This window comes from Apteryx rowi, unplaced genomic scaffold (genome assembly GCF_003343035.1).
Source record: "Apteryx rowi isolate R43461 unplaced genomic scaffold, aptRow1 scaffold_101, whole genome shotgun sequence".
Lineage (NCBI taxonomy): Eukaryota > Metazoa > Chordata > Aves > Apterygiformes > Apterygidae > Apteryx > Apteryx rowi.
The window spans coordinates 1,994,509-2,011,481 of NW_020447209.1; the positions used below are offsets into that span (position 1 = coordinate 1,994,509).

Consider the following 16,973-nt stretch of genomic DNA (forward strand, 5'->3'; position numbering starts at 1 on the left):
TGTCTTGAAGGTCAGAGCATTTTATTTAGCAAGAATCAGTGTCATTTGTGGAGATGAAATCTGTTCAGACTTTAATAGGATAAATCACAAGGGATATTCCCAAATAAATCAGAAAGGCTTTTTTTCCTAAAGTATTAAGTAATTTGAATGAAGGACCAGCTTATGACTTTTTAAAACTGAGAATAATTCAGTATTTTTTATGTGCCTGAAGAGGGGTTAATTTTCCTAACATAAAGGTTGAAGGAGAGAGGAAATTTCGTATTATGAGGGACAAAGTCAACTGTGATAGACATTCAGGTTTCTAACCAGCTTCTCCTGGAATAATTCCACTAAGTGCAAAATTGTGAACTATGACCTATACATTTAGTATGAATCCTAGGGAGCTGATAAGTTTGGACATTTTGGAGGTGTTCCGGAGAAAAGCCAAGAATACTTCATACTTCTAATTATTACTTAGCCTACTTAGCCTTTCTTAGAAGGAAGGAGAGCTGTGTTCGTGCAGCAGGTGTTACAATTTTAGTCTGTTGGTTTGAAGCTCAAAAGAGATGCAATTCAGTAGATACTGGTAGCAAACAATTTTAATAAAAAGAGATCATATTAAACTGTAGACAGAATCCTTCAAAGACAATACCTAAAAATTGTGTCTAAATCCATCTGGTTATTTCTGGCCAATTCCGTTGAATGTGTCCAAATAGTGGATGCTAGTATATCATTTCTTCAGTTTCTTCAGTCTTGGGCTCATTTACTGCTGTGTAACTAAAAACATTATTTTTCTGTCTATTCACACTGTTTTCTCAACCACCCTTTCTTGTTTCCAAGGAAGCAGTAGGTGAACGTGGTTTAACAGGGGACTGTAGTTTGGATTCCTCAGCCCTTCTTATAGTTCCTGTTGTTACTTAGGGCAAAACATGACACCCCAAGGGTCATTCACTTTCTCTCTTCATTGAGGATCCAGCTGAATTCAGTGGCAGGATTCCYCCTTATTTCCACAGGGACAGATTAGGACTAGTTTAGGGACTTTGTTGAAGTCAATAGGAGTTTTGCTGTGGAGGCAGGAACACCAGATGACCTCTGATGCAGTGCTTTTCAAGAGTATATCTTCAAATGCTTTCTATCTGGGGTTTTGATTTGGGTTTTTGTCTTGGACTTTTGCAAAGGAGCAGGATTTTTTGTTTGTTTGTTTGTTTTTGCTTTGCTTTCTAGATTTAGTATCCTATGTTTTCCACTCAGTAGCTGGCATGCTAGCATCAGTGCTTTAGGGCTGTGTCTGTATTAAGGAAATTAAACAATCCCGAGAATTGGAACTCAATTTGTAGCAGTTGTGGCATGGTTTTGGCTCTGACCAACTAGCCCTTTCCCTGAAAATGCCCAAGCACAGCTTGGATGTTAGTGCCAGTCAGAGCTTATTCCACAAGCAGGCTGAATGCAGTCATCCCAGGCTGGAAGATGCAAGAGGTGAACAGTGTGGACTTGGAGTCCTCTCTGCTGGCTGGCCTCCATGCCAGAGAAGTCTCCCAGGCACAGCTACTGGTAACAGATATTTCTGGGGAACCCAGGCTATAACACATCATGTACTAACACTGCTAAATACAGCACTGCCTTACTTTTCCACTCTGTCTGCCTTGAGCATTTTTATCCTCTAAAATGCTAACGCTGCCTGTTTACTTAAGGAAACATCATCCAAAAAATAATAACTTCATACCCTTGTTTTTCAGCCACAGCCCAGCTCATAAGTATTACTTGACCACAGATCCAATCACTGGCTCCGTTTACCTCTCTGACACCAACAGCCGACGCATCTATAAAGTCAAGTCAACCACATCTGTGAAAGACATTGTGAAGAATTCAGAGGTCTTGGCCGGAACGGGAGATCAGTGCCTTCCATTTGACGATACCCGCTGTGGAGATGGAGGCAAAGGCACCGACGCTACCCTTACAAATCCCAGGGGTGAGATTGCTTCTTCTCCACAGGCATTTTTAAAGGGACCTTTTTGAAAGGGGCTAGCTTAATTGCTCTGGAGACTGCTCTGCTCTCCTGACAGAAGATGCCCTAGGATTTTGCAGGCCTTCCCAAGCCAACCACTAACACATTCTAAGGGTTGATCTGTAGAAATAAGTGGGTATGTCTCACACTCAGCCAGTCCTGGGTCTTTTTATTGAGGTGGCCAGGAGGAGTGCCAGACCAGAGGAGTGTAATAATTGGCATGTGTCCAAAGGGCAATTGAATGAAACCACCCATCAATTATATATCCCGCTTAGCCGCTAGCCCTCCTTAGACTGGATTCACTTACATTCAGTTTACTGAGGCTTTCTTGGCATAAAAAAAGCTCTATGAGCATTGCTATATATAAAATGGCAGCAAAACCCTCAGATCTCTCAGGTAAGTAAAATTCAAATTTATACCTTGACACTAGCTACCATGGCATCCAGCTTTTCATAAAATATGATTTAAATCCATATATAGGGGTGGATATTAATATTGATAAAAGAATGGTCTAATTCAGTGAAACTTCATCTGATTCCTGATTAGCTTACTTAAATTTGATAAAAGCACAGTCAAACAAAAATAAAAGCATCACACAGTCTTCATGACTGCTAACTAAAYTGGCTCAAAACAGGTTTAGCCAAACATATGTGGTCCTGTGTGTAGCCAAGACTTCAGTCTGCCAGTCTCAAGGTAACAAGCTCTACATATGGAGGATGTCGCTCCTCCCAGCTGTCCACGGTTCCTCAGAAAAGCCACATGGAGGGTGTGAAGATTAGGAGGAAGGTATTGCTGGTGCAGCCACCTTCTGCAGTGTTTGTAAAGAGGGGAGAGAAGGCCCCCCATGCAGAGCTTGACCCTAGGAAGGCTTTTAGAGATGTGCCACTTTTGCCTGTTGTGTGACTTCTTGCCCAGTTGGTAGGATTCTGGGGAATCCTTTATGAATTCTTCCTTTGGCATCAATGTGCTGCAGGTTTTCTTTTCATTGCAGCTGGAAGTGGTAGCTCTCCCCTTCCTGTCACCACAGCAATTTCCAAGCCTATCCCAATCTCCCCTTAAAGCAGCCTCTCAGCATAACCTGAGGGTCCTTTAACATGTTTTTTCACAAAGCCGGCAAGACAAAGGCAGCTGAGCTGTTGTTTCTCTTCCTGGCTAGATTTGTTAGGAAGTTATTTTTCTTGACATAGAGATGGCATTATTGTTACTGCATCAAGAAACTGATTTAGTGAACTTTTGTGTCAGCTCTAGTTGTCTTTTGTTTGTTTGTTTGTTTGTTTTTTTGTTACATATAGGCTAGTTGTTTCCTGGCAAGATGCAGAAGAAATTACTTTGGGAGGCCTGCTCTTTGCCAAAAAATACTGAAGGCCAAATTTCTACCCTCATGATATTCAAAGGACCCAGCCTGGGTTCCTAGAGTGCTCCATACTCTCGTGAAGTGACCATTATATTTGGATGAAGTATTGCCAGAGGCACATATACAGAAAGTGAATAGCTACCTGTGGGAGCTGAGGAGAAATTGTCTCATTGAAATGGAGAGGGCCAAGTGAAAAGGAACTTAAGACTTGGCCAGAGAGATTAAGGCAGTCTAGCAGATGAGTCATGAGATCAGGGAATCTGGAAATCTGTAATCCAGTTTTCTACACCACTTTGATGTTCAACCAGTGTAAAAAGAACAGTTTTTATTGGACCTCCATTCTCCCTCGTACAAGATAAGAGAAACATTATTCATTTCCCTACATGGGTGGAGGTTGCAAGGTTTAGCTGAATTATGTTTCTACATCTGCTATGGGAAACAGAGCTCTGGAGTTCAAAGCTTTCAGCTCTGAAATCCTTCTTGTTGGCAATTCAAGCTCTCAGGAGGCTGTTCTTCCACCTCAATCATAAAACTGCAAAATGCATGCATTCATTCCTCATGGCTCTGAAATTTCACAAAATAGAGGTAAATTGAAGGTGAAAGAGGAAATGACTTGAAGCAAAATAGCAACAAAAAAAATAATAATCCAGAAAGCCCACACCTCCAATGGAAAGTTCATAAATAGTGTTCCTTGATCTGGCTCTAGCCTGAGTTTGCAGTCTGCTGAGACAATAGCTTTGACAAGTGTGACTCACTTCCCATTCACCTCGATAAATGATTAACAGTGAAAACTCGCACTGACAATGTAATGTCAGCATTGTTTATACCTTCACTGCAGCTCATCCTAGCAGAAAAATCCAGCGAATGCTCTTTACTGGTGTGATTGTATTTCATAATCGTTCAAAATAAAAATGACTTCCTGCAAGTAACCAGTAGTCCTCAGGTTACCCTCTGCTTCCCTCTCTTGGCAGGGGAATAGACACCTCTAAGTAAATGAATAGAGGAAATTAGAAAACAGGTCTGTAGCTAAAGATATCAGCAGGCCAGGGAAGTACTTGGAAAATTTTTGGAAAGGCTAAGCTGATATTTTTGACTGAACATAATTGCTTCGGGCAAAGGAGCAGGATCTGTGTATTGTAAGGACATCTTTGCAGCTTGCTCAAAGACTCTAAGGAAACAGGGTTTTGCCTCTATTTTCGTGATGTTTTAATTAGCTGATATTTGCAGCTTGCTGGAAAATACTGAGGAAACATGCTTTTGACAGATGAAAACCAGCAATTCATAGACAGTGGAGAATCAGTCGTGGGGTATCAAAATATGCTTTTGCATCTATCTTAGACTCTTAGACAGCTTGTCAGAGCATTTGTTTTCATCTGAGTACTCACCAGTGGTTCTCCTCAGGAAAATGTTGTGGCAGAGAAATTGCCAAGGAGCCTGCAATTAACAGAGATTGCAGTGACAAGTCTGACACAACAGGAAGACAGATCTAGTCTGAACTGACCTTCTTGGCTCCAGTACTTCTCAGTGGAAACAAACTGACATGGTGAAAGGTGATTCATTTGATTTTATTCCATGTGTCTAGGGTAGGATGAACCACCCTCTGGAAGTGCCTGTCTCCTTCTGTTGAAGGACATGATCTAATGGCTATCACCGTTCAGAATGTTCCTCTGCTTTTTGAGCAGCATCCTTCCCCTATAGCTTTGGTCACCTCTTCCAATTCCCACCTTAGCTTCCATTAGCCCAGAGGGGATAATGTATCTGAAGTACCCTCTGGAAATAGGTTCCTGTCTCTCTCCAGTGAAAGACAGAGAACTACCTTTAGATGATCAGCTTAGACAAGATATTAGGATGGATAAAACGCATCCCTGGAATTTCACTGTTAGGCTATATAAATACAGGACAAATAGATCAACAGATGAAACAGCGGTGGCAGCATGGTATTTATCATAGCTATTAGGAACCAGTCTGATACTTCCAATTCATTTGCCACAGAGCACAGCAAAGCTTTCAGATGCTAATGAATTTCAATATATCCTTGCAAATTAAAGTGTTACCACTTTCTAATTATCATCTGCTAATAATGATCCTCTTCTACAAGCAATCTAAAGAAAAATTAAAACTGCAGCTTGTCAGAGCATTTGTTTTCATCTGAGTACTCACCAGTGGTTCTCCTCAGGAAAATGTTGTGGCAGAGAAATTGCCAAGGAGCCTGCAATTAACAGAGATTGCAGTGACAAGTCTGACACAATAGGAAGACAGTTTCAGAAGGGACAGGGGCGGGGGGGAGAGGGTTCATTCATTTAGCACCACAAAAACAATGCAAAATGAAGTAATTAATTTGGGGAGCGATCACTTCCTTCACTGTGTCCTGCTGAAAGTGTAAACAAAATCTCAGTTGTTCACTAAGGGCTCACGAGTTCTGGCAGAATTAAAAAAAGAAACTCAACCCTCCTTAATTTGTTAGGGTTTTTTTAATCACATAATAATATAAGGGCCATTTCAGGGCAAACCAAAGTCTGACTGAGCAGAATATCCTGTCTCTGACTATAGCCATAATAGACACTCAGGGAAAGGGGCAAGGAGAGAGCGACCTTTCCCTGCTAACGCTCGCGATTCTAGTCATCAACATTCAGGGGGCTTTCTGAAGAAGAGATTGCACCTGAATCTGTGTCAGAAGCCACCATCAATTTATCTAGAAACCTCCCTGAACACCTAGTTTTTGCCTTCAAAACAGCCTGTGCTAGTAAGTTCCACAGTTTGTGGAACACAGTGTGAGTAAATGCTGCCTTTTTGAGACCAGAACACTGTTTTCTGTACTTTTCTCCATGCCTTTCCTTGTCTGTTCCTGTCTTCTAACTCCCTTCTTGACCACTGCAGAGCATGAAGCTGATCTTCTCAGGAAACTTTTCACAGGAATTCCAAAGTCTCTTCCCTGTGAGCTATTTTACAGCTTGTCATTGCATGTGGACAGTTAGGCTTACGTCTTCCCCTGTGAATTTCCTTGTGCTTATTGACATTGATTTTCATCTGCCTTTTTATCGCCCAGTCATTCAGCATCCAGTCAGAAAAGAAAGCTCCAAATTTGGATTCCTTTAGCACCTATTCTTTTACTTAAAAGTTTTTTTTCCTCCTTTTTCTCCCCCTAAGTAGAACTACATGTGCAATGTAACCACTTTTAGCAGTTTGTCTTTTAGAACAAACTCCCTATGTTCCGGTATCTATTTGCGGTGTAATGTTGTGCTGTCACTTCCTCGCACTACAACATCCTGACATTTCAAGCAAATGTCATCACGTCACAACTTTCCTTCAGCACAACTCGCTGTTGTGATGTGTGCAGTACTGCAAGCCGTCGTTGCTTATGGGATGTCAGACCATCCAAGGAGAACCAGCATGATTTCATAACCTACATATTTCATAACTCAGAGCTTAAAATTTGGATGTGCAGCACTACATAGGTAGCAGCAGCAGATGTTTTCTCTCAGTAACTATGCAAATGAACTTTTAGCTATATGCTGAAAATCTTTAATTCACCTTCTGTCCATATGGAAACATTTTTGCCAAAGCAACCCAAGGCCTCTGACCCTACCTGGACATGTGAATTACCCGTTACTGCGCCCATGTCCGGAAGCCAACTCAAAGCTGGAACTGTGTCATTATCAGAAAGGAAACATAGAAATTCCTATCCAAAGGTCCGATCTGACCTCTGCTACTAAGGAATCATGCGATGCACCTTTCGCCCTCCACAGAAGTCGTCCATTCAAAGACACGTCTCTGTGGGAGAGCAGGGCTCCTCATTAGAACAGCTCCGGAGGATTTAATGCCTCATTATAACAGCTCCGGAGGATTTAATGCCAAGACAGCCGACTAAAGTCAGGAAGGGATCGGAGCACCTGCCATGCAAAAAGCATGCGGACTGACTTCATGAGGCAGTAAGGAAAGGCAAAGTTGTCCGTAAACCATCTCCCTGTCTCCCGTGACCTGAGAACCAAGTCATCTCCTTAGCTAAGTTAAAGTAATTGCTGTTGTTCAGGGGATCGTGGTGTGGACTCGAGAGAGGATGGTAGAGCTACAGCTTGTCTAGTGCCTGACATGCTCCCTCCCTGACCTTAATACCGCTTGTACGGGAAGGGAGTGGAAAATCTGGATAATACGTGCATTTCTAGCATTTTCTTACCTGAGTCAAATCCTTGCTGCCTCGCTAGGGCAGCTAGGACCCAGCAGTGCAAAGAATTAGGGCTTGGCAGAATAAAAACTCTGTTACCCTGCAAAACCTCACAGTAAATGCAAGGTAACAGAGATTGCTTAGCACCCTGTGAAAGAAGGATAAGCAGAGAAATGCTCTGTGATAACAACACATGCACATGCCGTCGCCCCAGAGCAGGATGATAAGTGGTAACTTTGTTATCTAAGTTTAGCTTATTCAGGTGTCCAAGGTCTTTGTCTAAGCTGGAATGCAAAATAACGTTGTGCCCCAAACCAAAGGACGCACAGATTATTGTTACTGCAGCTGGTTCATCGGAGCAGCCATCAGACCCAAGCACTGAACACTGTGAGCAACTGTCAGTGTATACTGCTGATAAATCCAATCCAATACATATGGAACTAGCAAAGAGAGAAAATTCTGCCTCATTTAAAATCACATTATCCAGCCTGCTACCCTTCACTGGCTTTTGGCCTGTCACACAGACTAATGGACAGGAGCCCTGAAAAATACTAGTTGTGAACCTAGGAACGGGTAAGAGCCTCTTGTGTTTGACAAAAGCCAATTAAGAACAACTAAGTGCTTTATCGTGCCTCTTCCAAAAAAGCACATCTGCCATATTGCTTAAAGAACTCAATTGTATTCCTAGTTGTCAAGCATACACCAGCAAACACTAAAGAACTTGCCATTTTGAGGGCAAAATAATTAGAGAAACAGTAACCTTCAACAGCAGACGCTAGCGACAGGTGACATATGCCGATATCTTGGATGACTCACTGACAGGGTGCCAACTAGGGCACAGTGCTGACAGATCTCATGGCATGCAAAGACATCTTCCTTAAAGCCATGGATGCAAGCAAGATGCTCATACCGCCAGATCTCTCCGCAGCTTTTGACAAAGTGCAGAAGATACAACTAATGTGTTTATGTTATATAGGGAGAATAAATGGCCTCTACTGCTGTGTCTCCTCCTGTAGCATTCAGAATATACAACAGGTGCTTGCTAGTCCCCTTTGAGTTTCTTGTTTCGTCATAGGACAAGGATTAGTCCTAGCTTCCCTTACTTCATTACTGAGTGAGATCCTTGGAAAGAGATAACGAGAAGCCTGGGGCTTGCTTGCTAGCAGCATATTGATGACATTCAACTCTGTACCGTAATTTTCAAATGATGCAATGGTTGCCATCACAAAAGAAACCTCTCAAATGAGGAGCACTTGGCCTAAGTTAAGCACAGGTATTGGAATGTAGGACTAGAAGCAATCTTTTGGGTCATTTAGTCCTGCCATCTGTTATCTCAACAATCCTGTCCTACAATCCCTTCTAAACTTAAACTCTACCTTAAAAGCAGTCAGCGATTTTTTTCCTCACTGCCCTGGAGGCTATTCCAAAACCTCGCTGTTCTGATGTCCTGGAACCCAGGTCAAAAAGATGTCTGTCAGACAGGGGGAGATTTTTGAAGAATTAAGCAAAATGCTGTCTTTATCTCTCAGCAAAATCATACAGCTCCCGTTCAACACAGTGATCTGAAACACCAGTGTCCTAACTGACTTTGAATCAACAGGTAGCAGTCCTATCTGTAACCTTTATTTTATCTCAGCTCAGTAGAAAAGTTTGTTCTTTCTCACAGACAACGGCTTAGTCCTGAAGTCTTCTTGCCATTACTTCCAAGCTAGATTATCTTCTGTGGCTTTCTGTGTGTCTGAACATTTTTCCAAGTATCATCCACTGGACTTCTCCAAGGCTTCCAGCCCACACCTGCTAACAGTTATCTTTAATGCCAGCTGAAGGCCCTGATTTTAATTTTCAAAGCAATCAAGGGATTAGTCCCTGCTACATGAATGGCTAAAATTTTTGATCTGTGAACGGTTGCATTTGTATTTCAGAGCATACCTAACAGTGGATGAAGACTGAGGTAAATGTTTCAGACAAAGGAATTTTGCTGTCGAACAGCATTTCAGAGGATCACAAGGTCTGATCCCTTCCATTCTCAAAGCTTACTGTTTGAAACAGTTTTTCCACTATTTCTGTCACCATGATGGCACCCAAAAATGTTATAGAAAGGATTCATCTTACTAACTTTATCTGTCTACAGTATAAATGTTTCTTTCAGACATATTTGCTGTAGTCTCTCTTTATAGTCAATGGGGAGAAAATTGCATTTTTAGAAGGATTCATATAACCTACTACTGACATCTCCTTAGGGTGATAAAAATTGCACTCTAGAAATAGGTATTTCCCCCCAGTGATCAGAAAGGCTGCAGATGACTTGCTCAGATGCACAGAGTAGATATCTACTTCTGGCCAAGTGGTTGCCACCCTGCTAGTCAAAGAAACCAAACAGGAAAATCCTAATATTCAGAGCTCAACTTGATATTCTAAGCAGAATTTTCACTTGGATAGAAAGAGGTGTTACAGGCTCCTGCATTTTTCTACTCTTTTTCTTGAAAACTCTCAAATATTATGCTGAGCAGCATTCTACAACCCTAGAATAGATGAGATGGATAACACTATTAGCATCTGTGGAGTTATTCTTAGTTTTTGCTAGCATAAAAGAGAGGTGAATGGGGCCCTTAACTTCTTATTCCCGCTTTAATCACTGGCTCTCTCTATGACCTTGTGAGAGTTACTTTATCTCATATTTTCCCAATATGTGAAATTAAGATGATCACACTCACAAACTGCTATGAGGTCTAATTAGTAAGTGTAAAGCACCATGAAATCCTCTGATGAAAGATGCAGAATACAGCTAGCTTAGGATAAAGAGGATTAAAGGAGGTTGTGTTAACATAACAAATGCTTGAGAAATGATGCTTAGGGGGAAGTGAACTGGCTCATATCTGCAGGTGGGGAAACGAGAATCAGCAGTCTGTAACTGTTGTTGGCAGACATCAAATCCAATGATAGAATATGTCTGCAAAGGAGGTTTGGACAATGAAATAAATCACCTAGCAATGTTCAGAAACAGGTGAATTACTATAGATTAGTAGGATTATCCTAGGCAAAACCCTTCCACATTTATCTATCTGGAACTGAACTGACCTGGTGGATGTTTTGCAGCCTGTCTCATCACTGTCTCCGAAACGTTCACCAGTATAACATTTTCATGCACATGGCTTAATTTTCAAACCATGAGCAGTACACCGTGTTTCTGACTAAGGACATGTTGTTATTAGAAAACCTTTTCCTTTCAGCAGGTCATTGAATGCCCTGCCCTTTTCCAGAAATGAGCAGGGATTTCTAAATTGCATCTTCTGCCAGTGAGAGTTGGAAGTGCCTTCAGTGGAATGGTCCCCGTTCACAGCTCCAGATAACTGGGACTCCCATGTATCCAACTCCCATATCATCCATTCTGAGTGCCATAAAATGTATTGCTTCTCACCAAACCAATAGTCTCGTTTTTCCRTTAGCATCAGACCAGACACCATAATCCATTCAGTTCATACCTGTCAAGTTATCTTTCCTTTTTGACTTTCTTGTTTTTTTCCTGCCTAGGCATCACTGTGGACAAATTTGGGTTGATCTACTTTGTGGATGGCACTATGATCAGACGGATTGATCAGAATGGGATCATCTCAACTGTGTTGGGTTCCAATGACTTGACATCTGCTCGGCCTCTCAGCTGTGACTCTGTCATGGACATTTCTCAGGTAGCACAACTTTTTGGTTTGTTTTTTTTCTGCGGAAAGTAAGCCTATGCATTCACCTCGTCTGCGTGTCTGTGTGCCTCCCCCAGTACTTTTTGAAACAATTGGCCAATTTCAGGCAAATTTGACAAAGGGGTAAGGGTTCAAGGAGAATTACATGCCTACATGGTTTGTAGTGTGAAAATGACTGGGTCGAAAAGGAAGACCCTAAAAAGACTAAAGGAAAGACCTAAGTGATGTAACCCAGAGAATTTCTGGGGAGAGAGATTTTAAAGATGTCCTAGCCACAGAAGAAACCTCTTTCAGAGCTCCTGATCAGCCATGAAACACAAATTCCTGGGAAAACAGGAGCTCATTAGGCTCATTTCTTAAGAAACTAGTTGCTTTAAATTAAAAAGGCCAGGCAACAGTACTCATTTTAATGGGGATATATGACATTCTTTGTTATAACAACTTAGTGAACAGTGTTTTTTTTCTTTGCCAGTTGTCCCCCTTCCCCCTGCCCCCACCTGACCCCTACCCTAATTTGCCCAACACAGGTTTGGGCCTGAATCAAATTAACATGTAGGAAACGCTGATTGGAGGCTGTGGTGCCAAAATTAGCAACAGCAGGAAAACAAGAATCCTAAATTGCATCAGATTGGAAATTGGTTGCAGCTACCATCATGCTGGGCTTTTAAGTCCTGCTGCTTGAAGGTGGAGAGAAAAAGAAATGTCAGTTTGATGATTGCTTTACTTTTGGATCGTGCAGAAGGGAAATCTGTTACAGGCCAGCACTCGATTTCGTGGGGCACTGGCCAACCTGTCAAATTGAGCCCGTTTAGAGATACTGTCCTTTGAAACCTTTGTGCCACCCGTTATTTGCCTGGCTAGAGGAATGTTGCCCTCTTCTATGAAAATACAGACCATAGCTGGAGGGCTAAGTACTGTTATTCAGCCACAATAGATGTCAATGGGGTTTCCGTTTTGTAACTACCCAGATAATTTCCATGCTCTCATAGGGAATCTGTTCTTCATATTTTTCTCTCTAATTTGAAAAGACTATTCTTGCTTCCTTGCAACTCGTTCCCACTGTCCACAATTTATGAACAAGTTGAAGTTATGAATTTAAAAGCTCTCCTGCCTTCTATGGAAGTAAATTTTGCTGGTTAAAGGCCATCTTGTAGTACATCTCTCATCTTACAGGCATATTCTTTTCTTTAACTGAATTTGAAGGACATTTACCGCAAGACTGTTGTGGATTTAGGTTTTAAAGATTATTTTCTGGCAGGCTGTGTCATTTATATGTACTAATGTCATATTTAAACACTTCTGAGATAAGCTAAAATATATCAGCTGCAGCTTCTTTCTTTCCCTTCTTAAAATGACAGGCGCCATTATTAAATTAACCAGTGCCATGATGGACAGATTAACCCATATTGTGAGGGACACACACACCACAGACAAGTTTAACTGAAAAGCAAAACACAAAACCCAGCTTGGGAAGTATCTTTTCATCATTTACAGTGGCTAGAAGGGTCTCTTCTGACATGTTCCTCTGGGACATGAAGACATGAAATATTTAGCAGCCAATGTTGACAAGGAACATTTTTTAAGAAATTGGAAATTCCTTTGTCAGTTCAGAATAAACTCTGCTCTTGATGCTAACTCAAGGCTGCAGAGCATAAAGACCACTAGAAGGGATGGAGGCATACATTATTGAAGAGAAAACCACAGGCTATAATGTTTTACTACAGGAAGGGTTAAAATAGGCCAGGAGCTGAGAAAATGAAGGAGATTTTGAGAACACAGACTCAGACTAGACAGAGCTCAGCACCCTGCTTAGCCGTGAAACTAAGCTTCACAAGCCCAGCCATTAGAAGGCACAATGAACTAAATAACTTGCAACTGATGCTCTTAAAAAAAAAAGTTGAAAAAGGATTTGAACATGAATAGAAGCATCAAAAGCAAACCATGGCTGTGGCAGAAATGTTCAACTACAGGCTTTGCAAGTACAAATTTCCTGTGTGCCTCTAGATCTTACCTGATCTCTTCTTATTCTGCTTGATACATATCAACTCCATCTACTCTAAGTTAGAGTTGTCTGGCTGCCTGACAAAGAATATATAATTAGAATAAGTATTCTTGTTAACTAGTTGAATATTTATGTTAAGGTCTGGTGACCAAGAGCATTCATCAGAGCTGTTCATTTCCCATTCCCCTCCACACCCTAGCTATGGGGAAAACACCCCATTAGGAAAATATTTAAGCATTGGTTCACTCCTGTCAGCACAATTGTTGACCTATTTTTTTCTACGTAAACCTGAAGTAAAATAAAATAATCATAAAACGTGCATGTTACAATTCTTTTTAAACAACTAAAAGGACTCTAAATTCTATTGGTAGAGATTTCTTAGATTTGGTGGCTAAAAGAGTAGACTCACTTGAAAGGCAATGCTGGAAACAGAGACCTTCCAGTGGTTGCTCACTTGTAGCATTATCAGTTGCTGCTTCAGTTTACTGGTGTGCATAGACTATCAGTGTAGAAGTGTAATGCGTTACTATTACTTGAACTCATTCTTACATTATTCTCAATATAATGTGAAAACCGCTGTAAAGACAGGAGTATTTTATTCCATGAAATGAAATAGGCTGAATTTCCCRTGAACTGACATTTTGCATTTTTGCAGCATCAAGCACAAAATAGGTGGTTTTATCCTGGATGTACACATATGCTGACACAGCTGCCGGTTTTGTGTATTTGTCTGTGTCGCTCAACCAGAGGAACTGGACCCCTTGTCTGGAAAATCCTTTGGTGAAAGGATCATTGTTTTGTTTGACTGATTGATTTTATAGAGCTTTGCACAACAGAGCTTCCAGGCATGAGTCTCTGCTATCAGGCCCAGGCTCTATCAGTCCAAAGAGAGTGGTGTGATATGGAGGGGGCAAATCTTGCTTGAATCTTCGGATCTACTCATTTATTCCCATATTCCACACCTCTGCCACAGTGCTGGAAATGTCTGCATTTCCTGGGCACTGATGTAGCTTCTCATGGGCCCCTGACACCTCACACCAACGGTAACAAGGCAGAGAGAAACTGGTGTGAGAGCTGGAGGTCGGTCTCTGCCCATTGGCCTGCTCCCATCACTGCTCTGATGCAAAGTGTGGGTATATACGTGTCCCCCTTGTGCGACAGGGGACTAAGCCCCCTCACTCACACCAGGTTTGCATCCTCTACTGCCACAATATCAAGCAGTAATAATTAGTTGTCCCTTTCTTTTACCCTTTCTCCCTTTAATCCATGTTGAAACTACCTCATTGAGATTGATTTTGGTAACCATACTGTAAAAAAAGTATTATTATAATAATTTCCTTGCGTTGTTTTGCTGTTAAGGTTCGTCTAGAGTGGCCCACAGATTTGGCAGTCAACCCCATGGATAATTCGCTCTACGTGCTCGACAATAATGTTGTGTTACAGATATCTGAGAATCACCAAGTGCGCATAGTGGCGGGGAGGCCCATGCATTGCCAAGTGCCAGGCATGGATCACTTCCTCCTTAGCAAGGTGGCAATCCATGCCACTTTGGAGTCTGCTACTGCCCTGGCCGTCTCACATAACGGAGTCCTGTATATTGCTGAAACTGATGAGAAAAAGATCAACCGCATCAGGCAGGTCACCACCAATGGAGAGATTTCTCTTGTTGCCGGTGCACCGAGCAGCTGTGACTGCAAGAATGATGCTAACTGTGACTGCTTCTCTGGGGACGATGGCTATGCCAAGGATGCCAAGCTCAATGCGCCGTCCTCCCTTGCAGTGTGTGCAGATGGGGAGCTGTATGTTGCCGATCTTGGAAATATCCGAATCCGCTTTATTCGGAAAAACAAACCATTCCTCAACACACAAAATCTGTATGAGTTATCCTCACCCATAGACCAGGAACTCTACTTGTTTGATACCAGTGGTAAACACCTTTATACTCAGAGCCTTACCACTGGAGATTATCTTTACAATTTTACTTATTCTGGAGATGGAGATATAACCCTGATCACGGACAACAATGGCAACTTAGTCAACATCCGAAGAGATTCCACAGGGATGCCTCTCTGGCTGGTAGTGCCAGACGGCCAAGTCTACTGGGTGACAATTGGTACCAACAGTGCACTCAAGAGCGTAACAACACAGGGGCATGAAGTGGCTATGATGACATACCATGGAAACTCAGGTCTTCTTGCCACCAAAAGCAATGAAAATGGGTGGACAACATTTTATGAGTAAGTATATTACAAATATTACGCTGTTGACTTTATTTTGTGTTCTCTGAACCATGCAACATTAATAGAGTTTAATTCCCTGGACAGAATTCACATCAGAAGAAAATGGCCAGGACAGAGAATATTACATCTCACACAAACCCTCATACCAGATGTAAGTGGTTTAGAGTTTGAATAAGCTCTCGCTACCGAGTCAGCTTCAGACAGAGTTTCCTGTGCTGAGTTTTTCTAAATCACCAAAGGAATTTGGACACCTGGTTCTCCTTAACTGTAGTCAGGATTGGGAATTTAGGTTGCATGTCAAAGAATTCTGCTTGGCTTTGAAAGCCTTTGGAAGCGTGAACGTTCATCATAGTCTCTTTTTCACAGCTTTTCACCTACTTCCTCTGCTCCAGTGTCTTTTTGAGCTTGTTTGAAATAGCTGATGTAGGATGACAATTGACAATGACTGATGACAACTGTCTCAGAAGACAATTCTGTAATTAATGGACTGTTCTGTTTCTATTGTTTTAACTGGCCTCAGTGATCTTTAAAAATAGTCTCAGAACTCTTCAGGATTGTCCCTGCCCAAAAGAATTTGTGGATAGAGAAGACAGGATGCACTGAAAAACCCAAGGATGGCAGTGACTTGAAGAAGATTTGTACTTCTTTTTATATTACTGTTAGCAATCCCGTGCTTATGAATACCATGAAAAGAGTACATTTCTAATATCAAATAGGAAAAAAGCTGATATCTCAATGAAAGGSATCCAGAAGGCCTGCCATTCATCCATCCTGCCATATTCATCCTGCCATTGAGAACCCTTTCCCCTCTTTCTCAATTTTATTTTTATTCTCAGTTCTTGCCTCTTTGAAATGCTCCTTTTAGTCCATAATTTCCCATATGGTTTAAATGGTTATATGGAAGTGTTCAGATACCAAAACAATAGACCCACTGTAAGAGCCCAGTTTGGCTAGAATAGACAGTTCCCAAGATTATAAAGGAAAAAAACTGTAAAAAAAAGAGATCCAGAGAAGGAAAGCTGGTTAAACCCAGGTATGCATGTGTTAGACATGCAGTTGTTTTGGCTCTGTCTTCAAAATGTTCCAGACCCAGTTTCGAATTTCTTTGCTTAATACTTGCTATTACTGCTCCTGCCTTGAAAAGAACTGATGAAAACTCTGTGATGAATCATTTGAAAGGTTATTTGCATTCCATCAATGTTCTGTTTGCAATTACTATAGCAATATTCCTCAGTGAATCAAAGTTAATACGCTTCCATCTCTTACATTGAATTTATTTGAGGAAGGCTTTAGGGAGGGTGTTTTTCTCTATAGGAGTGGAAGCCCACTATATTGTCAGGAACATTGTGCTAAATCAAGCCGATATTTTCTTTTAGCAAAGAACCTGATAGTTCCTGTGCTTGAAAACAGATGTTGCCATGGACAGTGCAGCAAACTAAACATTACAGCTAATAATGGTTGGATTTATACCTAAAACATGCTCTTCTATTTAAAAATGTGACTGAAAATATAGAGGAGATAAAGTGAGACAGGAGC

General features: G+C 41.4%; 1 protein-coding gene across 1 annotated transcript in view; it reads left to right on the forward strand.

Moving 5' to 3' along the window:
• The window catches only part of TENM4 (teneurin transmembrane protein 4), a 348,330-nt gene that overhangs the window by 291,379 nt on the left and 39,978 nt on the right, over window positions 1–16,973 (forward strand). The window contains exons 22-24 of the mRNA XM_026063905.1: window positions 1,716–1,948; window positions 11,032–11,186; window positions 14,557–15,434. Of these exons, the coding sequence (XP_025919690.1) occupies window positions 1,716–1,948; window positions 11,032–11,186; window positions 14,557–15,434 (1,266 nt within the window). The remainder of the gene's footprint in view (window positions 1–1,715; window positions 1,949–11,031; window positions 11,187–14,556; window positions 15,435–16,973) is intronic.